The sequence below is a fragment of the Neophocaena asiaeorientalis genome, unplaced genomic scaffold, assembly GCF_003031525.2.
Source record: "Neophocaena asiaeorientalis asiaeorientalis breed wild unplaced genomic scaffold, Neophocaena_asiaeorientalis_V1.1 scaffold43, whole genome shotgun sequence".
In the NCBI taxonomy this organism is placed as follows: domain Eukaryota; kingdom Metazoa; phylum Chordata; class Mammalia; order Artiodactyla; family Phocoenidae; genus Neophocaena; species Neophocaena asiaeorientalis.
This window is the reverse complement of record NW_020173674.1, coordinates 6,221,315-6,240,092: the sequence shown is the minus strand read 5'-3', so window position 1 is coordinate 6,240,092 and position 18,778 is coordinate 6,221,315. Positions and strand designations below refer to the sequence as shown.

At 59.3% G+C, this 18,778-nt stretch overlaps 3 protein-coding genes across 5 annotated transcripts; all 3 read right to left on the bottom strand.

Moving 5' to 3' along the window:
- Positions 1–1,491: 1,491 nt before the first annotated feature.
- RIN1 (Ras and Rab interactor 1) lies at positions 1,492–8,168 on the bottom strand. The gene is made up of 10 exons (XM_024749545.1): positions 8,041–8,168; positions 7,717–7,897; positions 7,505–7,619; positions 7,340–7,412; positions 7,106–7,197; positions 6,214–6,951; positions 5,305–5,610; positions 4,863–4,994; positions 4,586–4,737; positions 1,492–3,638 (listed from the first exon to the last, which is right to left on the bottom strand). The coding sequence occupies exons 1-10, from the start codon at positions 8,124–8,126 to the stop codon at positions 3,153–3,155; spliced, it is 2,361 nt and encodes a 786-aa protein (XP_024605313.1). The 5' UTR covers positions 8,127–8,168; the 3' UTR covers positions 1,492–3,152.
- Positions 8,169–9,128: 960 nt separating this feature from the next.
- BRMS1 (BRMS1 transcriptional repressor and anoikis regulator) lies at positions 9,129–16,312 on the bottom strand. Of its 3 annotated transcripts, XM_024749313.1 has the most exons (10): positions 16,176–16,312; positions 13,425–13,570; positions 13,267–13,357; positions 13,024–13,151; positions 12,798–12,877; positions 12,617–12,713; positions 11,954–12,046; positions 10,749–10,813; positions 10,209–10,248; positions 9,129–9,698 (listed from the first exon to the last, which is right to left on the bottom strand). In XM_024749313.1, exons 2-10 carry the CDS (start codon positions 13,561–13,563, stop codon positions 9,691–9,693), a joined length of 741 nt encoding a protein of 246 aa, XP_024605081.1. In that variant the 5' UTR covers positions 13,564–13,570; positions 16,176–16,312; the 3' UTR covers positions 9,129–9,690. The 3 variants fall into 3 exon arrangements, with proteins under 3 accessions (XP_024605081.1, XP_024605080.1, XP_024605082.1); XM_024749312.1 differs by lacking the exon at positions 11,954–12,046 and having other exon boundaries at positions 10,749–10,904; XM_024749314.1 differs by lacking the exon at positions 11,954–12,046.
- A 264-nt stretch (positions 16,313–16,576) lies between these two features.
- Positions 16,577–18,772, bottom strand: B4GAT1 (beta-1,4-glucuronyltransferase 1). The gene is made up of 2 exons (XM_024749550.1): positions 17,683–18,772; positions 16,577–17,441 (listed from the first exon to the last, which is right to left on the bottom strand). Exons 1-2 carry the CDS (start codon positions 18,736–18,738, stop codon positions 17,250–17,252), a joined length of 1,248 nt encoding a protein of 415 aa, XP_024605318.1. The 5' UTR covers positions 18,739–18,772; the 3' UTR covers positions 16,577–17,249.
- Positions 18,773–18,778: the final 6 nt, after the last annotated feature.

Here is an 18,778-nt window from a genome sequence, read left to right as displayed (position 1 = left end):
TGCGTGTTAAGCTGTGGGCATGAAGGCGGTCACAAGGCCATGGCAGGGTGTTGAAGTTGAGTCAGGGTGTTGTGGGTCGCAATGACCGCTTTCCTCATCACCCTGGCAGGGTCCTCTCTCAGGCCACCCCACAGGCCTGGCTCCTGAGCCTGCCTGGCCAGAGAGCCCTGGGGGGAAGAGGCCGCTCTCTCATTCCCTTCCCAGCCTCCAATAGCAGGATCCCCATTCGCAGGACGGTCCCAGGGCCCTTCCTGGCACCAGGTCCTGCACAGGTCCTCTGAATGTCCTGGGTCCCCGGGTGGCCTCAGGAGAGAAGGGAACCTGGCATGTGACTGGGGGTGGGGCACGCCCGCCCCCTGGTGGCAGCAATGGAGGATGTGCCGCCCCATGTCCCAAGCCATGGGATGAACAGTTAGGCTGAGTCTTCAATCACTCCACATATATTTACTACATGCCAGTTCCGGGCCAGGCATTGTTCTAGGCCCCCAAGATTCAGCAGGGAACAAGGCCGACTTGGCTCTGGCCTTCTAGTGAGGAAGACAGACAATAAACAAACTCACACAGGGAACTACTGTGAGGTGATAAGTGCAACATTTCCAAGTGAGGAAATGACTCTGCTGCTCCTCCAGAGATCCAAGCATCAGGGTTCCAGCCCTGCCCTGCAGCAGTGGATGCTGGAACTGGCACGGCACCTCTCAGAGCCCTGACTTCCTCTTCCAGAAGGCCAAAGGTGGAAGGCAGTAGTGGGAGTGGGGGGGGCGGGGAGCAGTACAGAGTCCGAGCGCACAGTAGGCTGTTACTGCCCAGATCACAGCTGTCTCCCTCTGGCTGGGGCTGCGGGTGCTTGGTCCATACAGACACAACAGATTGCTGAGTGGAAGAGTAAACAACTCCTTCTGCTTTGGAGGATTGCAGAATCCGAAGCTCCACGGAACCTGGTGTCTGAGTCCTCTGCCCTGTAACAAGCCACTTTGCCTGAGCAAGCCTCAGTTTCCTCATCTATAAAATGGGGACAATAAGATCAGTTCTAGACAAGCCTGTCATTGCCTGGAGCCCCAACCCCTGTCTCATGACCCTTGGTCATGATGATTTATCTGGCCGGGACCCCTAACCCATCAGAATTTCTTCAGAAGGTAAACCAGAAGATTCAGGGAGCAGGCAGGGCCTGGCAGTGCTCCAGTGAGCCACTGCTGGGGGCATGCTGAATTCTCAGAGCCAGGAATTAGGACTGAGCATGGGAAAGAGGTGGGAAGGGCTTGCAGAGGCCCCCTCGCAGGGGCCCAGAAGCCTCAGCCAGTCCTAGTTCCCATGAGACCAGCTCTTCATCCGGCCCTGGGGTTCTCTGAACACCCCCTGCAACCATTCCAGGTCCTTCCTCTGAGACTGAACTTGAGACATCCTGTGTTTGGTTCCCAGAACCCAGCCCTCCCTTAACCTCCCACCCCACTGCCCTTCCCTCTTAGTTATCAAACTCCAATTAGTGGACAACATTTATTGAGCGCCTGTGGAGTGCCCAGCACTGTACAGGGCACTCGGGTGGGTGCGGGACTGGGGGGGACATACAAAAGAGTGAAGGGAGAATCCCCACCAACGAGAAGCTTGTGGGGGGCGGGTAGAAGTGGGGGAAGTTAGAGCTGCTGATGGCCTAGTGAGAAATTTGGGAGCCCTGCAACCTGGGCTGTATCTGGAGGGTCTGAAATCCCAATGTCCAGGATTTCTACCTTCCAGCTGTCATGTCTGATATATGAGCCGACGTCCCTTTGTGCTCAGTGTCTGAGGGAGCACCTCAGAGACTGGCTAGGGTCCTCCTTCCACCAGGGGCTAGTTCCTTCCCAGGGAGTGGTCCCCTGAGGCTGGCCTCATTCAGACCCCTGACTCCCAAGACAGCTGAGGGCCAGAGGTCTTGGCCCTGGCACTGCCCCCAAGTTGCCTGGCAGCTGCCAGACTGCAAACCCCGTGACCACCTACACTGCCGCTGCCCTGGAGCTGCGTTCGTCCATCAGGTCACCCTCTCGGCAGCTTCCTGAGCCATGTGCACCCCCTTGTGGTTGTTGCTGGTATTTTCTTTGCTCATTTGTTGCCTGATCTGGGCCTCCCTTTGGGGTCTACTGGACCTTGAGGGTTAATTTACTGGTGGTTTAGAACACAAAGAGCAGCTGGAACCTGACCCCTGGTTTGGGTGTGGGGGTCCCAATGGCCTCCTGTGTGGTGTCTTAGGAGTCACTTTCCCAAGCCTCAGTGGGTAAAAAGCCAGGCCCTGTGTCCCGTAAAGCTCTTGTGAGGTCCAAGAGAGTCAAGCGCAGAGAAGATGATTTCCGAATCCTCACCTCACTTCAGAAGCCTGTCTCCTCTGTCCCATTCCCTTGGGACATCACAGTGCCTGGGAGGACTTCCCATGTTGGGAAAGACCAGACGTGGGTGTTCTCTCAGCTGGACCCGACCCAGTCCCCAGGGCTGCCTGGAGAGCCTCTCCCTTCTGTGAGAGTGAAGAACAGACCCTTGGAGAGGTGTGTGTATGTGTGTTGCTAGCATCCAACCTCCTTCCCTCCCCTTTCCCCTAGTCTGAGCTCTGCTTTGCCACAAAACCATCCATTCTGACCCATGGAAGACTTCTGGGAGAAGGTAGGGCAGCAGTAGCACCCCGATTTCACAGATGAGGACACTGAGGTTTGGAGGTGCTTGGCCTCCAGGTGATCTGGGCAGCACTGGGCCCCGACATCTTGCTGGCTCCCCAAATCCTCCTGACACCCAGGAGTGGGTGGGGCCTTTCAGGGCCTTGAAGCCCCACCCTCCACTGCCAGAGGTCGGGCCCCTGTTGGATTTGTCCCCTGTTGGGCACACTCACCACTGCGGGACGGCTGGCCTCCAGCTGGGGGAGAAGGATGAGAGGCCAAGGGGCCTTGGGCCCTTCGTCTGGGGCCTCCCCAAAACCCCCTGGGCTTTACTCCAGTGCCCAGATGTGGCCAGTCCAGGCACCTCCCAGCAGGTGTGATCAGAGGGCTAGACAGTCAGAGGAGGTGGCAGACACGGAGCGGCCCGGGGTGGGGAAGACTAGGGGGCTGTGCCTTGGCCAGTGGGGTGGATGGCTCTGAAAGGCCTTCCCAGCAGGCTCAGAGTTTTCTGCCCCAAATGGCCCTTCTGCCCACTCCCAGCTACTCCTCTGCTGCCTGGCTTCCCTCAGCCTCTGGCCCCCTTGGCTGAGCAGGGCCTCCCCTGGCCTGGTCCTCGCCCCCCTCGGCCATCGTCTCAGACTCTCCCCTGCTGTCCCTGGGACTGGCTTTGACCTTGGTGTCCCCATCTCCCCGGCCCCCTTTCTCCTGCTCCCTGCCCTCTGCCTCTGGCCTCCCACTGCCCTCCTCTGTGGCAGCCCCCGGGGAGGTGCCCTGGGTCTCGCGCCACTCTGTCCGGCGATAGATGAGGTAGCCGGTGGTGGGGAGCTGGTGGGCCAGGGCTCCGGGGGGCAGGCGGTGGTAGTCCTCCTCCTTGTATAGGAAGAGGCTGAAAGTGTCAGGCTGGGTCACCCGGAACTTGGTGGCACAGAGCTTATTCAGCATGGCAATCGAGGCCCCTGGGGGCACGGCTAGTGTCTTGGAGGTACAGCCACTGCTGGGGTCCTGATAGGCTACGCGGAGGAGGTGCTGTGCAGGAGAAGCAAAATCAAGAACTCAGTCCTGCCTGGTGAGAATCTGGCCGCAAAGCTTGAGGTCTCAGTAGAAGCTCTGCAGGAACAGGGCTGGGATGGTACATATCCAGTGGTAGAACCAGTGGCAAAAGCTTTTTGAATGAGGTGAGCTCTGAGCAGGGGCTCTGAGGAAGGGAGGGATGTGCCTGGGCTAGCGGGTCACAGCTGCAGGCTGGAAGGATGCCCCAGCAGGCCTCTACAGCCTCACAGTCCTACTCAGGTGGCGCTTACTCTGCGCCCTCAGTACTTGTCCTAAATTAACCCATTTCATCCAAATAGCAACCCCAGGAGGTAGACACTATTACCCCATTTTATAGACAAGAAAATTGAGGCACAAAGAGGTTATATAACTTGCCCAAGCTCCCAGAGCCAAAAAGCAGCAGAGCCAGCATTTGGATCCAGGATCTGGCTATCAAATCTGGACTCTTAGCCAAGGCTAGAAAGGGTCCCTTGACTGGATGGAAGGAGGGTGAAGGGCAGAGATGCTGTTTGGCTCTGAGGACACCACGCCTGAGCCCAGATGGGAGGGTATGGGGGTCACGGGCTGGAAGCCTGAGTCCAGTTGGGGGCCAGAAGCCAGGATCTGCCTGTGTCCCTTTCCCTCCCCATGTCATGTCTCAGTTTCCTCATCTGTAAAATGGGGATAATAATGATACCACTTCAGAGTTTCTGTGAAGATTCAAGGCTGAGCCGCCAGAGCACTGAGCACAGTGCCGGCTCGTGGAACGCAGCCTCCAGAAAGGCTGGCTCGGACGTGTGTTACGCATGGGGCGCTGTTTCTGTCGTGGGGTAATGCAGGACTGGCCTCTCCCCTTCCCCCTCCTTTCCTGGGTCTCATTGGGCAAAGGAGAGGACTGCGCCAGACAATGCCAGACTCCCCCCGGGGTTGGCCAGTCCTGTTACCTGGAAGCTGTGGGTGGCGGGCAGGCGGCGCTGCTCCCAGAGGCTGAGGGAGGACTGCAGCTCCTGCAAGGGGCTCAGCGGGAGGGTGTGGGCCTCGTTGAGACCACTCAGCAGGACCAGGCTTGCCGAGAGGCTGGTCAGGTAGTAGCCGCCTGGGACACAAGGGGAGGAATGCGGCTCAGGCTGGGCGTGAGTGACCTGCTCCTTCCGCCTCCTCTGCTCAGTCAGGGTGCCCCAGCCCCACCCAGACAGAAGGGGCGTGTGTGGGGTTCCTCACCCTCTCCAGTGAGCAAGGCAGGCTCCAGCAGCTCTGACATGTACTCGGCCTCCAGCAGCAGCTCGGGAAGGTCGCACTGGGCCAGGACGAGGCTCAGCAGTGGGAGGAATTCATCGGCCCCTGCACCCTCCCCTATGGGTGGTGGAGGAGGAAGCTTCAGGCTCCTCTGGGACCCCAGGGTCAGAATCCACTACTTATCTTAGACAAGGACCCTCCCCTCCGCCTGCCAGGCCTTGGGCACTGTGGTCTCTATGGCAACCAGGGGGCAAGGCCTGGGGAGTGGATGCTCTGCTTTCTGGGCCAGTTTTACCATCTGTGAAATGGGAGGGTTGGACCCTTTTTTTTTTTTTCCCCTCCCTGCTGTGCCATTCCTGGAGCCTCTGCCTGGTGGCCTGCCTCTGACTTGGCAGGAGCCAGTGGGAGGTGGTGGGAGAGGGCATACCTGCCTGGGTCCTCAAGGCTGTGTAGAGCAGCTTGCAGGCCTGCAGAAGCCGCTTGACCTGGGCGCTGGGTGAGTAGGCACGAAGTAGCTGCAGTAGCTTCTGGCGCACCTGTTCCATCTCTACTGGGGAGGGCAGGCTTAAGTGGGACCCGAAGGCTCTGGGGCCCTGGGCCCGGGCCAGGCAGAGGCCTTCAGCCAGGCGGCCCAGGGAGCCGTTGGCAGAAAGACGGCGCCGCAGGCGGGCCACCAGGATGGGCCGGAGAGGCTTGAGCACGGAGCGATGCAGCGACTTCTCCAGGATGCATTCTGCAGGGGAGAGGTAGGCTGGGGTCAGGGGAACCAGGGGGGCAGAGTCCCTGGGAGGAAGGGCATGATCAGGAGAGGAGAGGGATGAAAAAGAGGAGGAACCTTGGGACTTCCCTGGTGGCGCAGTGGTTAAGAATCGACCTGCCAATGCAGGGGACACAGGTTTGATCCCTGGTCCGGGAAGATCCCACGTGCCGCGGAGCAACTAAGCCCGTGTGCCACAACTACTGAGCCTGTGCGCCGCAACTACTGAAGCCCGTAAGCCTAGAGCCCGTGCTCCGCAACAAGAAAAACCACCACAATGAGAAGCCTGCTCACCACAACAAAGAGATGCCCCTGCTCGCCGCAGCTACAGAAAGCCTGCATGCAGCAACGAAGACCCAACGCGGCCATAAATAAAATAAATAATAAATTAAAAAAAGATTTGGAAACTTGGTGACAGGGAGGCAGGCGGTGGACAGAATTTGCTTGAATGGTGGTGAGACAAAGTGGGTTTGTAAAGCCGCAGAACAGACTGAGAGACAGGCTGGCAGTGTGGGGAGGCAGAGAGGGTGGAATGGGGAGATGGTGCTGAACCTGCAGAGCCCCGGGCTGGAGTCTCACCCAGCCTTTCTGGTGACAGCAGCTTCTCCGGGCCCAGCTCCGCGCTCAGCATGGCTCGGGCCCGGCTCAGCGCCTCACGGATACCCTGCAGCTCCTGGGTCTCAGGGCCGGCCCGCACCTGGGTCAGTAGGTCCTGCACCAGCTGGCCCACGGCTGTGTGTCGGTCCTGCATCAGCGCTGCGGCTGCCCGGCCCACCTGCCGCTCGGGCGCCAGCAGGGAGCAGAAGGCAGCGCTCATGGACCGAAGCAGCGGCCGCCGGCGGCCCAGGCGGGGTGAGGTTGCTGGGCTCCCCTGGGACCCTGGCACCCCCTCCTCCTCTGAGCTGCTGGGGGAGCCGCAATCCACCTCCTGGAGGGAAGGCAGTGGCGGGAGGCTGGGGCCGGTGCCCGCTGGCACACGGTACCCCACTGAGCTCTCCCTCCGCAGCAGCTGGCGAGAGGGCAACCTTTCTGTCTGGTTGGGGGCTGTCCCTGGCAGCACTGGGACTGGGGGAGGCGGCACAGCTGGTGGAGACAGGGGGCTGGAGGTCTCTGTGGACACACGCACTTTAAAGCTCCTCTTGAATTTCTCCCGCTTGGTGGGACCCAGGTCCCCTGGGAACAAGGGGTTGAAGAAACACAAGGCAGCTCCAGTGCCCTGGTCCAGCTCTTGTGGGGACCGGGGCTTCAGCCTGGGCAGCAGCGGGCCTTCAGATGGGCCTGGCTGAGCCTTGGTGTTGAGGGAGGAGCTCCAGAACTCTAGGGAAGAGAAACAGGTTGGGGCCTCAGGGGGTTCAGGGAGGGGGCCCAACCGAGGGAAAGGCACGGGCTTCAGGCTGTGTGCCCACGCCTTCCCTTTCCCTCTTGGCCTCAGCTTGTCCATCTGAGCAACGGGTAGCAGGGGAGCCCTTACCAATGCCCAGATGGGAGATGGCTTCCAGCTCCTTGCGGGTGGCTGCCTGGCAGATGGCTCTGGGGAGCTGAAGCGGGAGGAGAAGAATGTCCCTGAGGCCAGAGAGGGGAGCAAAAAGTCAGGAGTGAGGAAAGCTCCGGGCTGTAGGCACTGAGAGCGTCTGTGTGGGAGGAGGACAGGGTATCCCAGGGAGCAGGGCCCCATGGACAGCAGGCGCCCTGCAGGCAGGCTCACCGGGTGTGGCAGTAGGCACAGATGAGCTGGACCAGGTCCAGGAACACAAGCTCTGAGCCCTCCAAGGAGACGCCTGAGAGACGGGAAGTGAGGTTGTTCTCTGGGGAACCCCGGTGCCCTGCCCTGATGGCTTCCAGCCCCTCCCTCCAGGCCGGTCCCTCTCACCCCCAGGGCTCTCCTGGATGTAGTGGCTGGAGACGAAGGAGGGGCCGCTGGCCTCGGGCAGCCGCATGCACAAGGCTTGGCACTGGCGAGTGTTAGATTTCCGTACCAGGAATGTCTGCGAGTCGACAGGGGTCGGAGGCTCAGGACCTCCACGTCCAGCCCCGCTCCCTCCCACCCTCGGCCACCAGCCCCAGGGGTGGGGGAAGACTCACCCCGGGGGGCTCGGTCCTCAGCACGTGCAGCGCGGCCGCGGCGTTGGCCCGCAGCTGCAGCCACACGGGCCGGGTAAGCAGCAGGCGCTCCCGCAGGCTCACGGTGCGCCCGGGCTGCTGGGGCCCACCTGCTCGTGCCCCGCCGGCATCAGGCACATCGTACAGCGGGTCCTGGGCTGGCCTGGGGGCAGGCGCCAGACCTGAGCAGGGGGCCAGGGGCTGGGAAACTTGCCCAACCCTCTCCCCCTCCTTGCCCCAGGACAGACCCAGCTCTGTAGTCCCCCCGCCCCTGCCCCACCGGGTTGCCCTTCCAACTTCACTAACTTTTCTCTCTCCAGGTGCCCAGGTGCGAAGCTGGTTGGGCTGGGGGCTCCGAGAAGGCCTGCTCCAGACTCTCCAGGGGCTTCCATGGCTGGGAGCTCCTTCGGTATCTCCGGGGACTCAGGAAGAGAATCCAGCCCCCAAGGCAAGAACACTCACATTCCCAGTGGTGAGTAACACTTCCTGAGGGCGGTTCGCCCTGTCACAGCCGCCAGTTAACTCTTGCGTGTCCACTCAGCCCGGGCAGTGCCTGCTTCCTCTGTTCTGGGCCCAGCCTCTGGGGGCAGGGATCGTCTCCACACAAGTGGCCCTCCGAGGGCCCCAGCTGTGGGGCTACCACCTCCACACAGTGCGTCCTAAAGCCTTGCCAGCCTCCTCGAATCATACAGGTGGGCAGGAAGGGGTTAAGCAGGGCCTATCTAGGTCCCCACAGGCCTCGCCTTTGGGGCACCTTTACGTCTGTGGTCAACTGCTCATCTGTCCGCGGTCTTGAAGTCAGCCTTGTGGGAGAGCGCCCCCTACAGGTCACCGATGACGCATTCCTGAGCTTAACTTGCGTTTTGGGATTTCAGGTTGCCGTGGAGAAAGGATGCTGTGTCTCCATGGAAACTAACCTCTTTGCTTAACTGAGGTTCTGGGGGTGGTTCTAACAGTCAGCGCTAAACAGGGGGGAGTCTGGCTGTGAGGTCGTCAGAACATGGCGCTGCTGCCAGCTGCCTCCCACGCACACAGGCTCTGCCAGCCTGCCTTGCCAATCTGCCAAGTGACTGGGGCAGGTGCAGACATGATCCAGTCTCCAAGCACCGAGTACCCAGTCCCCGTCCCCACCCAAGGCCACGTGCTCTGCCTGTGCCACATGTTGCTTCAGACGTTGCTCACCAGCACCAGGCAGTCCAGGGCCCAGCCCCCCACCTCTGGGGAGCAGGCAAGTGGGAGAACCCCCCTTCCCCAGCCTATACCCCAAGTCAGAGTGGGTAGGCTCCCGCTAGGCAGTGAGAAGAGGTACCAGGGACCCCAGAAGAGACTGCCTGTCACAAGCACTCTCCATGAGAGCCCTGATTCCCTTGCAAGGTAAATCAGACAAACGCCGGTCACGCCAGAGTCCCAGAAAAGGTTTTAATTCCAGTCCCTGAAATCTGGGAGGCGGACACCAGGAACCGCCTTGAGCAGGAAGACCTGGGGAGCCTGCCTTCTCACCTCCAACAACAGCCAGGACACAAAGGTCCCCCAAATATCATTTCTGGCCCAGAGTTCCCGTGAAGTGGGACCCAGCTCACTGGCTCGGTGACTAGGGAGCCGGGTCCAAGGTCAGCAGAAAGGATGTTGCTTTGGCTTAAGATGAGACACATCTTCATCAGGGAGGGCACCGCGAAGGCTGACCTTCAGTGGGGGCAGGTGGTGGGCTGGCCGGGGATGGAGGAGACAGTGTTGCCTGGCTAAGGCAGCTCCAGGCCACAGTTGAACAGGGCCCCGAGGAGGGGCAGAGGAGGAGTCCAGACCAGTGGCGGCTGGAGGGGAGGGCCACAGCAGCACTGCAGGGCTGGCTGAGCAGACGCTGAGGGGCCTGTCAGTCTGCCTTTCTGCAGCAGGTAAGTTCAAATGCTGGGTTTGCTGCCAGTTGCTCCAAGGGCCCCCTGGCTGTGAACAGCAGGGTCAAGGTCCTGGGGGTACACAGGAAGGGAAAAATCACTGCAGGTGAGAGGATGCCGAACCAAGAGGGAAGCAGGCACTTCATATGGGGGACTGAGAGGAGTGGCCTCAGTCTGGCCCAGAGCAGGCAAGGCCAGGAGGGCACAGGTCAGCTCCACACCCGATTCCTGGGCGTCTCTGGTACTCTGGGCCCGCCAGGCCGGCTGCTAGGGCTCAGCACTCCACCCTCCCTAACCAGAGCTGGCGGGGCGGGTCCATCACCTAGCCCCACTACTCACCCCCGCCCTAGCTCCCACAATGCCCTCACACCCAGACCATCCTGACTCTCTCAGGCCACTGATCTGACACAGACCCTGCCTCCCTCTGGGCTCCTTTCCTGGAGGCTGGGCTGGGGGAGGAAGAACAACCCCGGTAGTTTGTGGGGTTTTTTGACCAGGGATCGAACCCGCGCCCCCTGCAGTGGAAGCGTGGAGTCTTAACCACTGGACCGTCAGGGAAGTCCCGACCCTGCCGGTTCTTACCATCTGATTTTCTCTTCTGAGGGGACACGGCTGCTCTTGCCTGGGTGGGTAAGAAGAAAACCCCCCTGAGAGCCTGCCTCCAGCTTGGCAAGTCCCCCTTCCACCATCAGCCTTTCTGAGGTGGAGGTGCTGCTGGGTCCGGGCTGCACTAGAGGGGTTGCCGGGGTATAAGACCCCTTCTAGGCAAAGGTTTGATGTGCTCTCCTGTCAGAGACTCAGGCAGCCCAGCTGCTTTCCCGCCTTCCTGCCCTCCCTTTACCCCCACCCCCATCAAAACCTGCCCTGCAACAAGGAAGGGGCTGATGTAGACTAGGAACTCCCTCCTCCAGAACAGCCTCAGGCCAAACGAGGCTTGTGAGCTCAAGCAATGCCAGAGAACCCGGGCTGAAGGCAGAGGGTGCCGAGGGCTGAGCAGAGAGCTTCCCAGGCCCTCAGGAAGTCCACACGTGGAGAGCCTGCAAAGACCAAAGCTGGCGCCTGGTTGGGGAGGGGGCGCTGCACTGCCAGCCCCCATCCTGAGACAGGCAGCACCGGACCCACCTTTTTGATGGCTGTCCAGTCCTCCAGGATGTCGATCTCCTGCAGCATGTACACGATGTAAGGGCCTGCAATGGGGGTCAAGGAAGCAGGAAGCCTGGTGGAGGGGGCAGGTGACGGGCCTTGGCCCGGGAGCTCCAACACTCAGAAGAGGCGGTGCTGTGGACAGCGGGGCAGGGAGCCAAGGACCTAGTTAAGAGCTCAGGCTCCACCTCCTACCTCTTGGCCCCCAGGTTCTCAGCAGGGTGGAGAGGTGGCATGGCTATGGCCTATTTCACCCACTCCACGGGGGCCTTCCAGCCTCAACCCTACCACTTCTCAGCTCCCCTCACCTATTCTCTGGTCTCAAGGTCAGAAGGCCAAGGTCCATGCCACCCACTCAGGGATCTGGCCCCTTTCCCCATCTACATCTAGTCTCCTCTGTCCTGAAAACAACCCTCCTTCGGTCTCACACTCCCCTGTGGGGACCAGCCACTCTGTCCCCCTGATGTCTCCACACCCTCACCTCCCATTCACCCTTCAAGTCTCTGCAGTCCAGATTCTTCCCTCCCTCCCTGCGTGAAGCTGATTCCCACCACCAGGAGGTCAGTGCCCTGAGAATCTGGTTGCTGCAGGAATATGAGGGGTGGGGTGGGGTGCACAAGAGAATTCAATTCAATTCAACTCCGTGCTGCTGTGCCAGGAGGGAGGAAGGCACAGCAGGCCCTGGACCAAAGGGACGCACGCCTGGGGCGGGGCAGAGATGACCATGCCCAGATGGGAGGCAGGTGTCCCAGTTTAGGTACAGGGGTAATACCTAAATAGCCATTTTGGCGGGGAAACCAGGAGAGGCTTTGTGGAGGAAGTAACAACCGAGACGAGCACTGAGCAGGCACACGGGCAAAGGCAGCCGATAGGAGAATGGGAAGTCAGCAAAGGCATGGGGGTGGGAAAGCCTGGGACGTCATGGGAAAGCCAGAACGGCCTCAAAGGAGAGCTCACTCCGGAAATTACGGGGAAATCTCTGGATGGATGTTTCTACTTTTTTACGGTCCACACAGCCTAGGAGGACCCCACAAAAAATTCCTGACGGCTGGATTTGACTGGACATGGCCACAGGGTGCCAGATGACCATAAATGAGTCTGGTCTGCCTCTGTCTTCCGTGTCCCTCCACCCTCCTCTGCCCTGACCTCTCGCCCAGCTCGGGCCACCGTGGGGGAAAGGATACCGGAAACAAGAGGGGCCTTCTTCCTCTTGCTGGGCGGCACGGAGCCCCAGGTCTTCGAGCTGCCTCTGGCGTGCAGTTTGTCATCCCACCACTCTGTGCCCCAGACCAGGGTCAGGATTGGGGTGCCGGCCATCCCAGGACGCCCCACCCCTGTAGCCTGCGTCCCTCACCCGGGCCAGGCCAGCCCTTCCCCATCACTCGCGCCCCTACCCCAACCAGGGCAGTGCAGAGAAGCCTGGGCTTGGGGTTGGAAGCTGAGTTCAACCCTGGGAAAGAGGTCACCGTGATTTTGTGAGGCTCGCTTTCCTCATGTTTCATGGACAGGGGTACGATAATAATTCCTCCCTCCCCAGTGCCCTGTATGAACGTCGGCCTGTGGACATGGAGAGGTCTTGGCCATGGCATGTGCGTGTGCCAGAATGACACCTCCGTTCTGGAAATTGAGCAGGGGGGCAGGGGACCCGCTCTTCCTGAGTCCCCACTGTGTGCCAGGCTCTGGGCTAGGCGCTTCCCTGGCTGCTTTCATTCAGTCTCCACAGTGACCACGAAGCAGGTCCTCTTACAACCCCCCTGTGCAGGGAGGGAAGCTGAGGCCAAGACGGGGGGCAGGCACTGAAAGCACAGGGCCTGGGGCAGGGGTGCCCAGCCAGCCGCTCGCCTCACCAGAGCTGATGTCCAGGCTCTGGCGGTCCTCCTCCAGCCTCTGGATCCGCTCCTGCAGCTCCCCTTGCAGGGTGTCGTAGAGCAGCAGCTTCTCACTCTAGAAGAGGCGGAGTGGCTCAGCCAGGCAGGCCGGGGCAGCCACTTCCGTCCCCACCTAGCGCCCAGCGCCCGGCACATTCACCTCCAGGTGCTGCTTGGCTCCCTGCAGCTCACACTCGTACTTGTTCCTGATCACGTCCAGACAGAAGCCCTTGTAAATCCCTGTGGAGGGAGGGAGAGGGAGGTCCTGCTTGGCCAGGGACCCAGGGGCCCATAAAGGGGGGCCGGGGCACGGGTGAGGCAGAGCAGGGACGAGAGGGGAAGGGGACAGAGAGCCATGGCTTCTGGTAGGGGAACAGGGCACACACCTGCCACCTGAATGCGGATCTTGAGGCTCCGCTGCAGCCCCCCGAGAGGCTCTGTGTATTCGGGCGCCCTCTCAGCTCCCACCTCCTCCAGCCGCACCCGCAGCTGACTCAGCCGTTCCCTGAACAACCTGGGAGGTAAGAGGCAGCCGCGCACCCGTGTGCTCGCCCGTCAAACATGAGCGGAGCGCCCGCTCCACAGCAGGCCCCAGCCAGCCCTGCCCGGCCCCAGGGTCCCTTGCTCACTTCTCCTTCAGCTCCGAGAACTGTTTCTCCAGGTCCAGCATTTCACTGACGCACTCGCTGCGGCGGCGCTCGTAGCCCTCATCGTCCATCTCTGGGACAAGAGGCCAGTCAGGGCGGGCGGAGCGGGGGCGGGCGGCACGCGGGCGTGTGGGGCTCACCTGAGCTCTCCTCCTCGGACTCGGTCTGGCTGCCGCTCCGTTCCTCCTCGCTCTCTTCCTCCTCCCCATTCATCTCGGCGGCTGAGTCGCCCTCTGCTTCCATCTCCTCTGTGTCTTTGCTTGGAGGCTGGACGGGCATCTGGGCTCTGGGAGTAGGAGTGGAGCCATCACTCGCCACTGCCCACAGCTCTGAGCAGGAAAGTGGCCACTTGGGAAGTCAAACCAAGCCTCACTGCAGATGGAGACGACCGGGCGGGGGGAGACTGGACTCGCCACACCCTGGGCACACACCGGGTGGGGCAGGTGCAAGTGGCCCTGCCTGCACATCTCCTGGAAGCCTGGGAACCACAGAAATGCCCATGCCCTTGGACGCTGCTAGTGATCCCAATCCCGGGAATAGTGGCCAAGGTGATGATCCATAAGATGGGAAAGGCCAAGGGTGGGCTCCCCACTGCCTGTGGGACTGGGCCCAAACATCTGACTGGGGCTTTCAAGGCCCTACATAGACTGGACTTGAACTGCTGGTCCGGCTCCTTCACCCCACCTTCTAATGCTTAGTTCTCAAATATACCATGCACTTCCTACCCAGCTCTCCCCGCCCGCCGTGCTGCCCCTTCTGCCTGTGATGCTACCACTTCTCTTCCTGAGAACACTCTACAATGCTCATCTTCTCACCGTGCTCAAATCCTATCTCCCTCTGCTTCCTCTAAGACCTCACATCATCAGTGCTCCCATCTTCTGCATCCTCCACTCTCCCTCTTGACAGCTCTGTCCCATGAAACTTTAGATGTGCTCAGGAATTTCCTACCATATAGAAAAAGCAGAAACACAAAACTTTACCCCACTCCACTCAATCGCCCCCCGTTTTCCACCTTTTCCAGGCCTTGCTCTTCCTACTTTCACCTCCCGCTTGTTCCAGTCTGTTTCTGTATCATCGCTCTCAGCTGAAACTGATCCTGCAGAGTTAACAGACGACCTCCTTGTACCTAATGCCAATATTTTTTGGTGCTTACCTCAGGTTGACTTCTCAGCAACACTGAACACTGTTAAGCATTCCTTCATTTATTCACTCATTTAATCTTTATTGAAAATCTAATATATGCTAGGTACCATCAGACACCATGGTAGGAAGCAGGCACAAGTGTGACAGAAACACAGTCTCTGACCTCAAGGAATTTACAAGTTCCTGGATGAGACAGAGGCCAAGAAGCAGATCATTACTGTGGGGTGAGAAGAATTAAGATGAGGGGCATATGGGAGAGACAGCTAAACTGGGACCTGGAGCCTGCTGCAGTTTTGAGGGCAGAGGAAGATGGGCCAGACAGATGAGCTGAGCTGGTTGAGGGCTGGAGCATTTAACCAGAGTAAGTAGCGTGAGCAAAGACCCCGAAAGGAGAGAAGGGGCAGGGTTGGGGGCACCTGGGTCTAAGCCTCAGAGAGAAATCTGGGCTGCAGAGATCTGGTCATCACATATAGTGAGTTTTTCAGGCCTTGGGAGAGGGTGCAACCAGCAAGACAGAATGTGTGGAGTGAGAAGGGGCTCGTGATGGAACTCCCAGGGTCACCAAAGGGGCAGATGATGCGACCCCTGCAAAACAGAAGGAAAGTAGCAAGAGATGGAGGAGGGAAAACTCAAAGCATGGAGAGAACTTCAGAATGAAGGAGACGTGACAGTGCCAAGTGCGGCCAAAAGATCACTCAAGAGGAAGAATAAATAGTCTTCTCAACAGATCATCTCTTTGTCTCCTGTGGGCTTCTGGTTCACTGTGATATGCTTGTCTGGGCACTTCTTTTGTAGTCCTTTAGTTCCATGTAGACACCCTTCCTTATTTATTTACATGTCTATTTGCCCATTCTCATGTCTGTCTCCCCAACCAGTCTGGAAGCCTCACCAGGGATGGGCTGCACATGCGCTTTATTCGCCTAGCACAGTACTAACTCATTTGATGACTGGAGGATTTGCAAATACAAATTAAACCAAACAAACTTTTGCAGGGCAGGGATTGGCTTTTACTTCTTGGTAGCCCCCGGCCCCTGTAGTGGTAGCAAGCGTCAATTCAAGTAAATTAACTGGCCTAGCCTAGAAGACAGTTTCGAAACATTCCTCAATGATTTCACAAATGATCTGACCCTGACCTGAAAACCTCGGTTCTCCAAACCAGCCTCATCTTTCCCATTCTCAAGCCTCAGTTCCTGCATTTCCCAAACTTCGCAATTCCTCTTCACTGTTAAATATATTAATTTTGGAAGACGCAGCGGTAGGTAAGTCCTACCTTTCCGGACCAGAAAGGGTGAGGGGTTGGGGGAGGTCTCTCCAGCAGTCTGAGTCTACTGGGTGAGCTGAATTAAATCACAACCTCCCCCTCCTTACCTTGGGTATAAAAAGAGAATAATAAAGATTGAAAGCGGTAAGGAATGGAAAAGCAAATTATAAGGCACTGTGTACAGGCAGTTTATCTCTCAGAAAGTGAGCATGTCGAGGGCAGGCCTCCTCGAAAGGAAGATTCTTCCCTACCCTCGAAGAAGCCAACACAGCCCCTCTACGGCGCGCCGAGAGTCCCCCGTCCCGCTCCATCTGCGTACGCGCGGGCGCGGGCGGGACAATCACTGGCTCTTCCACGGCCAGCACCGGTCCCGCGGCCCCCGGCACGCATCCGGCCGGTTAAGTCTCCGCTTCGGCCTTGGAGACTGGGCCGCTCCGACCCACTGGCCGGAGAGGGCGAACCAGGCGCCAGGGTTAGCGTTACGCACCCGCGGGGAGTGGGGCCTCCGGCCTCACGTCCGAGACTCCCTGAGAGGTGCCGGAGGCTGCCGGTACTGGCCACCGCCGCGGGGGTCCCAGAAGCACCGAGCGAGCCTCTTCTCCTGAGGCGAGAGCCTGTCCACGCTTCCGCATGCGTCATCAGCAGGCGCCCGTCGGAGTGCTCACAATTGGACAGCTCGGGGCGAGGCATGCCGGGATACCGCGGGCCGGTTTCCATAGCAACCGACTGAAATTCACACAGGCTTTCAACAGGCAGGAAAGGCCCTCGTGCGTTTCTTGCTTTGCCGCCAGCGCGCCTCGGTCCGCAGCCACCACCCACGGCTTGAAAGCGGAGAGCCCGCGACCTGCTCCCCCACCCCGCCCGGTTCAGGAGAGTAACGGAGCCAGCTTAAGGTGTGAACACTCATTTATTTACACATTGTAGTCGGTAGGCAAATTACCCAGCCCAGCCTATTCAGGGGTCCAGATCTCAGACTCCCACGCACAGAGCCTGCAGACCCATCCCTTCTCTTAGGCCCCCCGAGACGGAGGCCTAAGACAACCAGGAAGTTGCCCAAAAGCTAAGAACTAAATTCAACGCCTTTAACTGATTTCTTTCCAAAATGCCCATTTTGTTAAGTACTCAGACTTCTCAGCTCTGCCCCATTCATACTTTTTGCTCTCCTACAGCCCACCCACCCAAGAGTGTTTAACAATAATAATAACAATAATAATACTGTAATAATATTAATAATACTTCACATTTGTACGAAGCTTACAGAATGTTTTCACATGTAGCATCTCATCTGAACCTCCCAACCGTTCTGTGAGGTAGGTATTCTCACCTCCCTTTAACAGATGGGGTAACTGAGGCTCAGAGAGCGAACGGGATTTGCTCAAGGCCACACAACTAGTTAGTGGTTAAGCTAGGACTTGATCCCAGCATCCCATACTCAAGTCCAGTGTTCAAACACCACAGCTACCACTGTAAAGTGGAGTGACATTTCTTACCCCAGTCAGGCCTGAGGGGCGGCCTAAGGAGTGAGGAGGCTGAGACTTCTCAGACTAGGGGAGGGAAGGGCTCAGCAGTGACGCGGGGAGTCAGGGTACTTGGCCTTCAACTCCTGTTTGAACTGACGGTAAAGGATCTTATTGTGCTGATTTTCGGCCTCTTTCTGGGGATGGAATTTCAGAGCTTCTTTGAAGCCCTTGTGAACCAGGAAACCTTCGTTCAACACCTCGAAATCGAATCCTGCCACGTGCAGCTCACAGGCCTGTGGGGGAAGAGACAGGTCAGCAAAATTTGATGACATTCCTAGGGCAGAGACTGACATCCCTGCTCGCTCCAGCATTCCTATTCCTCTAGAGGCATCCTGGATCTTCCAACCATCCAACCACCTCCTGAACTATGATCCCTCCTGCCTCATTGCCTCTTTTCCATACAGAGCCACTCATAGCTCTCTGACCCCACCATCCATCCTGCCCCATTTCCCCTGCCCTCTCCCTTATGAGCACCTGGCTGATACGATTGAAGCCATACTGCCGAAAGCGCTCGTCGAAGTTGGGCACCTTGCCTCCGGCCACGTAGAATGGCTCCCAGGGGTCTTGCCAGGGCACCACGTAGGCAGGCCTCAGCAAGGTCTCTTCTGGCAGGTTGACCCAGCGGGAGTAGTTGGTGGGCGCCTGGCAGGGGGTGCACAGCCCATAATAGAAGGGCCGCACCTCGCCCACCTGGTAGAGCTGCAGCAGCTCGTTTTTGTTCGTGGGCATGCGGCGGGCTCGACGGATCTCGAAGGCAGGCACCACCAGCGCTGTGCCCGCCCACTGCTTGCTCTGATCCAGCATTTCTCGCAGGCCTCTCCACAGCCCCTCACTGGGCACCATGTCCACGTCGATTACCAGGGCATAGTTGGCCCCCTCACGAGCCAGATTCCTCAGCAGGTTATTGGGGTAGGAGACATTGGTGCCCAGCGCGTAATTGATCCCGGGCTGGGCCACCCTGGCTAGCTTGTCAAAGACCTCCTGGCAGGACCGCAACAGGGCAAACTCCCCTGGCTCCCGGGGGTCGGGCACTGCGGCCTCATAGCGTGAGGGGCACACAAGGTGCATGGCAACCCTGGCACGCATATCGGGGCAGTGGCTGCTCAGCGCGTAGGTCAGCACCGTGGCCAGCTGCGCCTCCTCCTTGGTGGCGGCGAACACCGACACGGATAGCGGGCCCTCCCAGCGCTCCAACAGGCCCGAAAGGTGCAGCAGGTTGTCCACACTGGCGTGAGTGGCCAGGATCACATCGTTGGGGTCCATGGTGGTCTTCAGTAGGCCCCTGTAGACGCGATAGTCGCCGCTAGCGTCCAGGACGCCTCCGGAGGCCAGCGCGGTGCGGAGCTGCGCCTTGACTTGGTCCACCGACCGCGGGGACGGGGGAAAGAATTCAAAATATTGGTCTTGCTCCTCCTGCCCGTGCAGCCCGGACAGCAGCGACAGGTAGAGCAGCTGCAGCATCGCCACCAGCATTAGCGCGGCCAGCAGCAGCTGGTAGAAGGCGCACCGTATGGCGTAGGACATCTGCATGGCTCTCGGCGCGCAGCAGAGACCACCGGGCCGCAGCCTC